The sequence below is a fragment of the Trachurus japonicus genome, chromosome 13 (assembly GCF_045865225.1).
Source record: "Trachurus japonicus isolate A0001 chromosome 13, Traja_1.0".
Classification (NCBI taxonomy): domain Eukaryota; kingdom Metazoa; phylum Chordata; class Actinopteri; order Carangiformes; family Carangidae; genus Trachurus; species Trachurus japonicus.
This window is the reverse complement of record NC_140919.1, coordinates 1,880,361-1,892,248: the sequence shown is the minus strand read 5'-3', so window position 1 is coordinate 1,892,248 and position 11,888 is coordinate 1,880,361. Positions and strand designations below refer to the sequence as shown.

The window sequence follows — 11,888 nt, the reverse complement described above, 5'->3', positions numbered from 1 at the left end:
AGTCAGATAATCAGGGCCGTTGAAGTGGGCCCCTGACTTTTCCACTTTTTTTCTTAGACTACAGTATGTATTATCATTTTCTATTTAGCCTACTTTGTTTTGATGCTAATGCAGAATTACTATGAGTATTAGTCAGAGTCTTATGCAGAATAATTCAGTCATACAAAGATTAGCCCTAGAATTTATTTATTTATGTAAATGTAAATGTACTTTATTTATACAGCCCTTTACAACACTCCTTTCGGTGTACCAAAGTGCTTTACATAGTGTAATAATAAAAAGAAAGAAGCAGAAATAAAAACAATTTAAAAACAATAAAAACAGTGAAAGCAATAAAATATGGCAAAGTCAAATAAGTTAAAATAAAATAAAATAAGATAAAAGTGCCACCGTGCTACTGGGTATTAAAAGCCATCCTAAATAAATAGTTTTTAGTCTGGATTTAAAAAGGCCCGGGTCAGAGATGAGACGCATCTAGGTGGGGAGCTTGTTCCAGAGCCTGGGAGCAGCAACAGAAAATGCTCGGTCACCCCAGTGTTTATATTTTGATCTGGGCACTTCCAGTACAAGTTGATTAGCTGACCTCAAAGCTCTACCAGGATCTCGGATGGTTAAAAGCTCGGATAAATACAATGGGGCAAGGCCGCTAAGAGCTTTAAAAACAAATATTATAAGTTTAAAATTAATTCTAAAAAGGACAGGAAGCCAGTGAAGGGAGTTAAGAACAGGGGTAATGTGCACACGTCTGTGAGTGTTGGTTAAAAGACGGGCCGCGGCATCTAACCGTGAACTAATTAAAGCATGGATGGCTTTCTCGAGGTCGTGGCGGCTTAAAACCACTTTAACTTTAGCTAAAAGACACAGCTGGAAAAAACTAGTCCTGACAACATTGCTGATTTGTTTGTCGAACTTGAGATGACTGTCAAAAGTCACACCCAGATTTCTGACAGTTGAACTGAGCTTTGGAGACAGGGTGCCAAAGTCAGCTGACACAGTATCTCCAAACACAATACATTCAGTTTTTTCATCGTTTAAGTTAAGAAAATTTTGAGCCAACCACTGCTTAATATCAGCAATACAGTCAAATAAAGAACATTGGGCCTCATTCACCAATATCTTCTTAAGAACCTTCTTAGATTCTTTCTTAAGTTGTTCTTAAGAAGTTCCTTAAGAAAACCCTACGTCAGATTCATCAACGCGTTCGTAAGCCTCAGAATTGTTCGCAGCTGTGTTCCTACTTGATGAATGCCATCTCCTCGTAAGTTGAGGGCGTGTGCCAGGTGAGTCTAATTAACATAGGATTAGCATAGGTAACCGCCCCATCAATGCCCGTAAAAGGGCATGAGACTGCAGTGCCGTGTGCACACAGCACCCACAGGCACTGAGCAGAGAAGGTGAAGTGAGAAAGAAAGTTGAAATGCTCAAATGAAAATCTGGGAGGGAGCACCAGACTCCAAACGTAAAAAGAACTTAAGTAGTGAAGTGGCGCTACTGCGGCAGGAATGAAACAAAGAAACAAACAAAAGGCTTATATTTAGTTTATATTTTTATATTTATATTTAGGCTATATTTAGTATCAGCGGTGGATGCAGCTCTTCGGTTGTTATCAGAGAGGGGCGCATGACGTCCATCCGACTACCCATTTCTCCGACCATACATTTCTGTATTTTTGCGTCCATTAGTCCGACCACCCACTTCTCCGACTTAAGTAGCCCTAACCCTTAACCTTACCCTAAACCTAACCTTAACACTGTAGAATGGGTAGTCGGAGAAATGAGCCGTCGGACTGATGTATGCTCCCCATCAGAGAGACCACACTCTCACGTGTGCCATCATAAATATCATCATATTATCACATATGAAAAAAAAAACTGTTGTGTGTAGTGTGAACACTTACAGTAAGTGCACTGTTACAGCCCGCAATTAGCAAAAAAAAATCATATCGGCAGCATGCCCCCCCCCCCGCAATGATTTGTCAATTATTATTATTAATATATATGATTATTAAAAACATCATAAAAGATAAGAAAATAATTCTTATTCAAATCATATAATGTCATACAACTGCAGAACAAAAGAAAACGCTATAATCGGTTATTTTTGCAGAAGTCTCAGCACCTAAAAGTGCGTAAGTATACTCCTGACTGTTCGTAGATTTTGTTCTTAGTTAAAGCAGAAGTAAGTGGTCCGGTCGTTTTCGCTAATGCTGCGTTCCAGGCAGGCTTTTGAAACCGTAAATTACAGCTTCAAGTCACAACTTACGACTTTGTAGCGTTCCAGGCAACCCACTCGTGTTTTTCCGACCTGTTTTACCGGTGAAAGTCACTATAACGGCCACTCGTAACTTCCGACCCGTGAACTCGTACCAGATCGAACTGGTACGACTTCACGGTCGGAAAAATACGAGTTTCCTTGAACGCACCATAACAGTCCTCGTCCCTACGTCGCCACATTCACAGCGTTCCTTGGCTGCACACACAGCCCTGCATGCCGTTCTCTTTCCTCATTGGATAAAAACTGTAGGATACGATAAATGTTTTCTCCTGGGCTCAGAGCAGAGCAGAGTGACTGACAGACCCGTGTTTCAGACCAAACACTCTATGTAAGTGATTGCTGTCGGAAGATATAACTATTTAAGACTTATATTAACACAAATATATCACTTACTTCTGCTTTAAGAACAAATTCTGGATAAGAAAACATTCATGAATGCCACAATCTTCGTAAAAACTTACGTAAGTAGGACTTAAGAACAAATTTGTTCTTAAGAACGGTTCGTGAATAAGTTTTTACGAAGATTGTGGCATTCATGAATGCTTTCTTTTTTTTTTTCTTTTTTTTTAATATATTTTTTTGGCTTTTCATGCCTTTATTCGATAGGACAGTTGAGAGTGTGACAGGAAATGGGAGGCAGAGATGGGGGGAATCACATGCAGGATAGGGCCGTCCGACGCGGGACTGGAACCGGGGCCGCCTGCAGCGAGGACTACTGCCTCAACACATGGGGCGGGTGCTCTACCAACCGAGCTAAACACCACCCCATGAATGTTTTCTTATCCAGAATTTGTTCTTAACTAAGAACAAAATCTACGAACAGTCAGGAGTATACTTACGCACTTTTAAGTGCTGAGACTTCTGCAAAAATAACCGATTATAGCGTTTTCTTTTGTTCTGCAGTTGTATGATATTATATGATTTGAATAAGAATAATTTTCTTATCTTTTATGATGTTAAGTTATAGACACTTAATTCATATCAGTTTTTTTTTACATTATTGGACAAACTGATTAATCCAGGTGTGTCTGACCATTGTGACTAATCAGACACACCTGGATTAATCAGTGTCTAATAATGTAAGACAGGAAATGAAGGACCTGCCTTAAATTCAGGAAGTGGTGGAGCTGTGCATAGAGCCCATTTCCTAACTTCCTGAAACAGAGTCATGACTTCTGAACTGGTAGGCTGAGGCTAATATGGTATTAGGTGCACATTAACATGGCTTGCAGAAAAAAAAATCATGTGAGTGCAAGTGCAAAATAGAAGTACAGGCTACACATCTATATGTGACAAAACCTAGAAATGACTACTGTGACTGCTACTGTGCATATTTCAGAACAGCAGCAATATTTACAACAGCAAAGTCACAATTAGCAGTAACTCAATATCTGGAAACAAATTCAAATAGTCAGTGAAATCAAGCTGAGTGAGTGATTCCTCCTGTTGCTGCTGTTGTTCACTACATTCAGGTGATGTTAGACAGAGGAGGGGGTTCTTAACAAGCAGTTAGCTAAACAAACACAAATGGGCGCATTTCTGTAATATGATCGTTTTCAAGCTTGTTAAATAAGTGGAAGGCGACTTGTCAGAACCGACAAGGAAGTGATGTTCGTGGGTTTATAACTCACAAAGGTTTAAGTCGCTCCACTGTCACGTTTCTCTCATCTATGTGCGGCACACACAGAGTTATTGATGAGGCAGCAGCTTGTACCTCTCTGTCAGTCTCTCTCCGTGCTGTTGTTTACATCCCCATGCAACAGGAATGTGTTTATTTATTGAAAAAAAAAAACACATAAAAAGGGCACTTTTTTATACGAGGCAAAAAGGGCAGGGGCTCTGATTCACTCAACACAGACTCACTGAGGAACCAGACTTGGACCAGAATCTAAACCCAAGATACAGAGGTTGAGTGAAGGTGGTGTTGAAGGTGTAGAGGTGGATCAGTGAGTCAGAGGAGACTCTGTAGAAGGACAGAGAGCCAGCAGGACAGTCCACATACACTGCTACTCTGTCAGAGACAGGGGAGGAGGAGGAGGAGGTGGAAGAGGAGGAGGAGGTGATGTCTGTCGCTCTGTTATTGTGCCTGACTCCATAACCACCATCATAGCTGAACAGACTCCAGGACTGATCGTTCCCTCCAAACCTACTGTCATCACTGTCTCCTTTCCTGCTGATTCCTCTGTAACTCAGTGATATATAAACGCTTCCTCTCTTCTCGATCTCCCAGTAACAGCGACCAGTCAGAACAGTTGAACACAGCAGCTGATGTTGAAGGTCAAATCTGTCTGGATGATCAGGATATGACTGATCCTCCTCCACATGTGTCGCCTTCCTGTTGTTGTCAGACAGTTTGATCTTTGTGTTCACTGTGTTTGTGTCGATTGTGAGTGGACAGGAATCTGATGGAGAGAACAAGACACAGCTGCAGTTATTGATCATGTGATCAGTTATTGACAGTTTGATGAAGACTCATGAGGTCAGTGATATGACAGTGTGAAGATGGTTGAATGTGCTGCTTTGTTTCCATGAATCGAAGTAAAAACACACTTACACTTCCTCAGACCTGGTGTCAACCATGGGACTCCAGCAGGCTCCACCCTGAAAGGAGGAGGGGGGTCAGAGCAGCACCTTCTCTGTCAGCATGCACACATGGACATTACATGGCTCTCACACACACACACTGTTTTATCACTGTGTTCACATGGAGGCTTGTATGTATGGATGAACACTGAGCACAGAGAAGAAGGAGCTGGATTAAGAATACACATTTTGAAATTATTTTCTGACCGATAACCGACGCTTGTTAACCGATTATGAACCGTTAACGATAAGATTAAAAAGCTCACGGGAGCGATCACTCTTTTTTGCTGTTAAACACACACGTGCGCTGCAACAGATGATCAGCGCCACATCCACTGTGCTCTGTCTCAGCTGATTGCTGAAGACAGAGGAACAGCAGAGCTCCTCTGTGGAGCTGCAGGTGAACCAGCTGGAGAGCACAGCGACAGCCTTTTTTAAATTTTTTTTTGGAGCAGCACGGTTTTTACAGGTGATGTCTGTGTAGGCAACATTTGTTGTCCGATCTTACTTAATGGGGGCTGGAATTCTTAAAATCAAGCCGTATGGGGCGGCGTTTAGCTCAGTTGGTAGAGCACCCACCCCATGTGTTGAGGCGGAAGTGTACCTATGTTCCCCGATCAGGGAATATAGGACCCTGTTTTGTTCCCCTTTTTTCAAAAAAGGGGTCCTATGTTCCCCGCTGTAGCTGGTCGATGGACTCTCTTTACTTACCTGGACTCTCTCTCTCTATCTGGCCTGTCTAGCCTCTACCTAAGAATAGAATAGAAACTTTATTTTCATTGTATAAATACGAGACTGGAGATGCTACTCCCAATGGTGCTTAGACATAAAATAATAGAATTCATAAAACAGCATTCATCCCATCTACACATCACACATACAGTATTAATAAAAAACAATCCATAGTCTATGGTGCAGCTGCTATGGTGCAGCAGCTAGCTGTGATACTGAAAGTGCATGACAGCTATAAAGTGCAAGTGCCTCAAAAGTGCCCACTCTCTGGCTGATCTGTGAGTTGTTAGTAGTGCAAATGTACAGAGATTATTGAGAGTTTAATGCCATGATGGCCTGGGGGAAGAAACTGTTTCTGAATCTGGATGTGTGTGTCCTGACGGCATCAGTTGAAACAGGTTATGACCAGGGTGGGTGGAGTCTATTGAGATGTTGGAGGCTCTTTTGAGGTAGCGAGTGGTGGCTATGTCATTGAGGGAGGGTAGCAGGCCGGTGATTTTTTCAGCTGTGTGGATGATCTGCTGTAGGGTCTTTCTCTCAGCAGCTGCTGCATACCACACTCTGATGTTGTATGTTATGATGCTCTCAATCGCTGAACGGTAAAAGGCCACGAGCAACTTCTCACTCAGGTTGTTTTTCCTCAGCGGCCTAAGCAAGTGGAGATGCTGCTGTGCCCTTTTGGTGATTTCAGTGGTGTTGATGGCCCAGGAAATGTGAAGCCCGAGGTAACTTGAATGAGTGGACCTGCTCTACACATGCTCCATTGATCCACAGCAGTGTTGGCTCCTCCCTGTGCTTCCTCCTGAAATCCATGATGAATTCTATTGTTTTGGATGTATTTAATTTCAGGTTGTTTGTGCAGCACCACCTCGACAAGCTCTGGATCTCATCTCTGTAGCTGGTCTAATCTCCCCCTGATATGAGTCTAATCATGACCGTGTCATCCGCAAACTTGATAATGGTGTTGGTTGGGTGGGCTGGAGTGCAGTCGTGGGTGTACAGCGAGTAGAGCAAAGGACTTCGCACGCAACCTTGTGGTGCACCGGTGCTGATCGTGATGGGAGAGGAGAGGTATGCCCCAAGACTGTGACCGGTTGGTGAGGAAGTCTGTAATCCACATGCAGATGGAAGAGGGGAGGCCTAGGTGGAGCAGTTTGTTGACCAAGATGTCTGGGAGGATGGTGTTGAAGGCTGAGCTATAATCGATGAACAGCACATAGGTGTCCCGTTGCTCTAGCTGGTTCAGCGCTGTGTGTGTTGCCATGGAAACTGCATCCTCCGTAGACCTTTTTGCTCGATACGCATACTGGTTGAGATCAAGGGAGGGTGGTAGGCAAGACTTGATGTAGTGGTAGACCAACCTCTCAAAGCACTTCATGATGACTGGCGTTGCCACTGGTCTGTAGTTATTCAAGTCGTCTGCAGGGGCTATCTTTTTTAGTACAGGAACAATGGTGGCAGTTTTGAGGCAGGGGGGTATGATGTTCTGTGACAGAGATGTGTTAAAAATCACAGTGAAAACCCCAGCAAGCTGACTGGTACAGGCTTGAAGTACCTTGCTTGGTAGCCCATTCGGGGCAGCAGTGGCTCAGGTGGTAGAGCTCTGTCCCGGTTGCTGCCGTAGTGTCCTTGGGCAAGACACCTTACCCACCTTGCTCCTGATGGGTCGTGGTTCGCGCCTTGCATGGCAGCTTCCGCCATCAGTGTGTGAATGTGTGAATTCACATTTACCGGCCGGCAGCTTTCCTCGGGTTGACTGATCTCAATGCCCGCCTCACTTCCTGCCTCACTTCCAGCATCCTGGATGCATCCTGGATGCAGGAAGATGGAGGTGGCAGGTCTGGTTCAACCTCAAACCGTGCAAAGAAGTTGTTCAGCTTCTCTGCTAATGAGGTGTCCATATTGGTGTTGGAACTGCCTTTGTATTTGGTGATGTGCTTTATCCCCTGCCACATCCTGCGTGAGTTGTTATCTGTGAGATGTCCCTCCACCTTCCTTTTGCAGGCCTCTTTTGCCTCTTTGATGCCCCTCTTTAGTTCTGCTCTTTCCGTGCTGTACTGTTCTTTGTCTCCTGACCGGAATGCAGAGTCACGCCCAGGCTTGGGGATTAACGGACTACATGTAACGGCGTTACATAATCAGGATACGAAAAAAGGGTAACTGTAGTCCGTTGCAAGTACAGAAAAAAACCCGTAATCAGATTACCGGTACATTTGATAAAAACAGAGATTACTTGGCTGATTACTTCACATTTTTAAAATCAGTTTAGCGAAACTCATGACAGCTCATGATCTGGAAGTTTTTATCATAACTCGGCTTTTGCAAACCGAGTTCTGCATGTGGATGCAGTGCAGCTGCTCCGCTGTCACTGGCGAGGCTCCAGCAGCTCGGAGCTCAACCAATCACGTATGCTCAAGTTGACGGACAACGGATTCAACCAATTACGCACAGTGAGAGGGGGCGATGCGTGCACCATGCTCTGTTATTGGCTCTCTAACTCTGGCTGTGAATAACGTAGGTCATCGAGGGCGGGTGTATTTGAAAGTGGAGAGCCGTCCCTCGGTCACGGGAGCAGTTAAACCGCGTTTCTACGGCGTAAAATGACCGAAATATAAACAAAAACATATCAAGACCGTTGCGTAAACGCACGCGCCGACCTCAGTGTTAAAATGACTTGAATTGAACCCCAGTACCTTCTGATCATGTGGCCCCACCTGACGGCTGAGGCCCTAAACAACCGCATAGAGTGTTTATGCCAGGGGCCGGCCCTGCGTCTGTGTTATTGTTGTTTAGTGGCGCCCCCCTCCCGATGGTGGTTTTGTGAATAGAACAACAATTGTTGTATATATTTATCTTACACGAGCCCTTTGATCCAGAAATGCAAGTGTCATAAGAGCGACAGGCACAGAGCACCTTTCATAAAAGACGCTGTATCTCCTTTTCTAGAAAAAAAGCAGGGATTTTGGTGAAACCCAGCCGTGTTTAGCTTGAGTTTTCTCAGGAACTGAGGCATATAGAAACAAATGGTTTGTGGCCATTTGAAGCATAAAGTTTCACCTTTCAAATGAGCCACAGTATGCGTTGGTGGCAATAATATAGAATACACTGTGGCTCTACAAAAATCGTCAAAAATGGTCTAAATTGCCGGTACACTTGACTAAAACTTTGGAAAGGAGCGTGGCACTCAATGAGTTAATTTGAATATGTTTGGTTTTAAAGTAATCCAAAAGTAACTAAATGTAATCCGTTACATTACTTCAATTTTGTGATACTTAGAGTAAGTTACTAATTACATTTTTAACAGGTAACTTGTAATTGTACTGGAATACATTTTTAAAGTAACCCCGGTCACGCCTTTTCAGCAGTCTTTTGCTTGACTATGCCTCCAATTGACCTATGGCTAAGCCACGCCCCCAAACGCGATGAGCCAATCACAGTGCACATTGCTAGCCCATACACTCGGACATTCTCTGCTTCCATGTCCATTGAAATGCATTGCAGTTAGTCAGTTTTCATTCGTTTTTAAATGTTTTTTCTTGGATGTTATTACCTCTGGTCGCACAGTTCACATACTGGACAAATGCTGGCAGCACAGTTCTTAAACATGCCTGATTGAAGTCCCCTGCAATGATGTGGACTCCCTCAGGATGTCTCTGCTGTTGTTCATTTACCATGGTTAGCAAATGAGAGAGAGAGGTGCTAACATTAGCGCTGGGGGGATGTATACAGCAGAGATAGTAACTGAGGTTATCTCCCGCGGGAGGTAGAATGGTCTGCAGAGGACTGACAAGACTTCTAGGTCAGGGGGGCAGTGGGTTGCAATAATCCTGCTATTGGTGCACCAGTTTATGCAAGTATATGTATAGTATATAGTATTTAAGCAAGTATATGCACAACCCCCCTCCTCTCTTCTTAACAGAGTCCTTACTCCTGTCTTGTCGGTAGCTGGTGCGGCCCACTAGCTGCACCGCTTCATTGGGGATGAGTGGGTGTAGCCAGGTTTCGGAGATGATCATCATGCTGCTGTTCTGGACGTAGCTGTTAGTAGCGATGGTCAGCTCCAGCTCGTCCATTTCATGCGTTATTGATCTGGCATTGGTGAGGAAGATGCTCGGTAGTGAAGTCCGATGTGGTACAGTGGCGTAGCTGGGCTGTATTCCACATGGGTTTTGAGGTCCAAAGGGCCCGCGTGCGCAGCGGGCCACATTGCACACACAAATAGAGGACAGAAAAAAAGCCCCCCCACCAAAAAAAAAAAAAAAAAAATTAAATCATATTTTAGATGAGTGTCCTTCAGAATGATGCTGCTAAAGCTCAAAACCTCTATCAAATGATTGTACAATGTATGAACATTATCTCTGCAGCTTGGTTGATTCTGGTAAAGTGTGCTGTTACTGTTGTAACGAATGTGAGCTGGAAAGACTGAAATGTTGTTGTTGCTACAACTTTAAATAAAGTTGAAAAAAAAAAATAAATAAATAAACAACAAAGGTTCGGCCGCTCCTAAAGCCAGTCCGGACCGATTTAGATGTAGCTAACACCTGTGCGCACCGCACGTAAACACACGTGAGGAAAAAAAAAAAACACTTTTTTTTTTTTTTTTTTCTGTTAGTGGGAGACACTGATCAAGCTGTGCGTACGCACACCTCTCCGCAATATTCCATTGATAAATCACACCGGACCCAAGAATGGTGCGGACATGAACACACCTCATATTCCACCCCCAGAATGCCTCAGCACAACATGGTCAGCACGTGCATAATTAAGTAGCCATGTGCTCTGTGGAGCGGCAACAAAGTGACAACAAAGACAACGGGCGGAGAGTGTGACTCACCCGGAATGATGCTTCGGCGGACCTGCCCTCGCTTTTGAGGTCGGTTGTGAGAAAAATGCCTGCTGTCCAGACAACTGTGTTTTTTTAAATATAGGCCTAGCCTACTTTTTTTTTGTTCTTCATCACACGATTGACCCAATCGTAATGAGCACCCCTGGTCTATGGGATTTACCCATAAAACAAACTTTTCACGGCAAAACAGCAAAGGTAAGAGGAAATGTACAACCATGTTTTGGTCAAGCAGTGTCTGTGTGTGCTGGACTTTGCTGGTTGTTGTCTTCTCTCTCTGCCTGCTGCTGTGCAGCCGCGGTTGCTATGTAACGTTCCAATCTTTGTAGCCCTTTCATATGAGCGGTAGCTGTGTACTGTTTTGCATAATGCACAGTAGTATACGAGCCAGAAATGTGGCGACTGGGTCCACACAGAGGTGCTTCATGAAGTTTGATGTTTGGTTGTTTATTTGAGTAGTGTTTGGGCTGTGTTTGGGTCATAGAAACATGTTTTTTACACGTTGTAGACCAGCTTCTGTTGTTTGATTTGATGTAATAGACGTATGGATCAGCTCAAATTGGGAGGGGCCGCGCCCGCTCGTATCCCCCCTTAATATGCAACATAATGCAGTGACCCAGTCTGATGTTACACTCTGTGCTACCTGCCGCTGCGACAGAAGGCAGCCGCGGTCAACCGCGTCCCGAACCTCCCTATGACCAGCCCGCCCCTGATTTAACCAGTTAACGCACGCTGTACCTCCCACGGTACGGCTCCAGAAGGTGGCGCTAGCATCAATTACTCCCAAACATTTTTAACAGCAGCCCTTAAGCATATATATTCATGTTATACATTGTTAGAAAGCTTAGATCGCCCCGATCAATTCAAGACCACCCATGATTTTTTTGGTTGCTCACAGCCCTAACAGGATTAGCAGTTAGGTCGGCTAGCCGCTAAGCTAACGTATGATGCGTACATACCTTTCAAGTCTTCCCTTTATCCACAGCTGATCTACAGCGACCATCTTATGACACAAGACCGTTTGTACAGCTTGCCAAGTACCCATGCTTGTGAAATATGAAATCCGTTTCCTTCTAACCGAAGTATTTTCCTCAATATGTCCATGTGTTTAGTCCAATGCGTAACGTAATACACGCGGATCAAAACAAAAACCGGCCCCGTTACCGCATTTTACGAGTTGCACGGCGATATGTGACTACATGTGACTGAATGTTTACATCCGTGAGGTCTTCCTGCTTCAAACGACACCACGCAGTAGCCAATCGGTGGCGAGGATGGGCCGGGACATGTCTCGAAAGCCAATGAGGACACGTGACGATGAGACTGACAACGTGACTTTGATTGACAGCTGCTTGAGCCAATAGAAATTGTCCGTGAAATGAAGCAGATAACCTTTTAGCCAATAGTCTGAGGTTTTCAACGGTGTATGACACTACGCCATCACGTTTGGTTGCTG

At 44.2% G+C, this 11,888-nt stretch overlaps 1 protein-coding gene across 1 annotated transcript in view; it reads right to left on the bottom strand.

Annotated features, from left to right (window-relative positions):
* Window positions 1-3,353: 3,353 nt before the first annotated feature.
* LOC146975212 (protein NLRC3-like) overlaps window positions 3,354-11,888 on the bottom strand; it is a 347,620-nt gene continuing 339,085 nt past the window's right edge. Inside the window, exons 5-6 of the mRNA XM_085794671.1 lie at window positions 4,829-4,875; window positions 3,354-4,676 (exon numbers count right to left, since the gene is read on the bottom strand). Of these exons, the coding sequence (XP_085650797.1) occupies window positions 4,123-4,676; window positions 4,829-4,875 (601 nt within the window). The 3' untranslated portion in view covers window positions 3,354-4,122. The remainder of the gene's footprint in view (window positions 4,677-4,828; window positions 4,876-11,888) is intronic.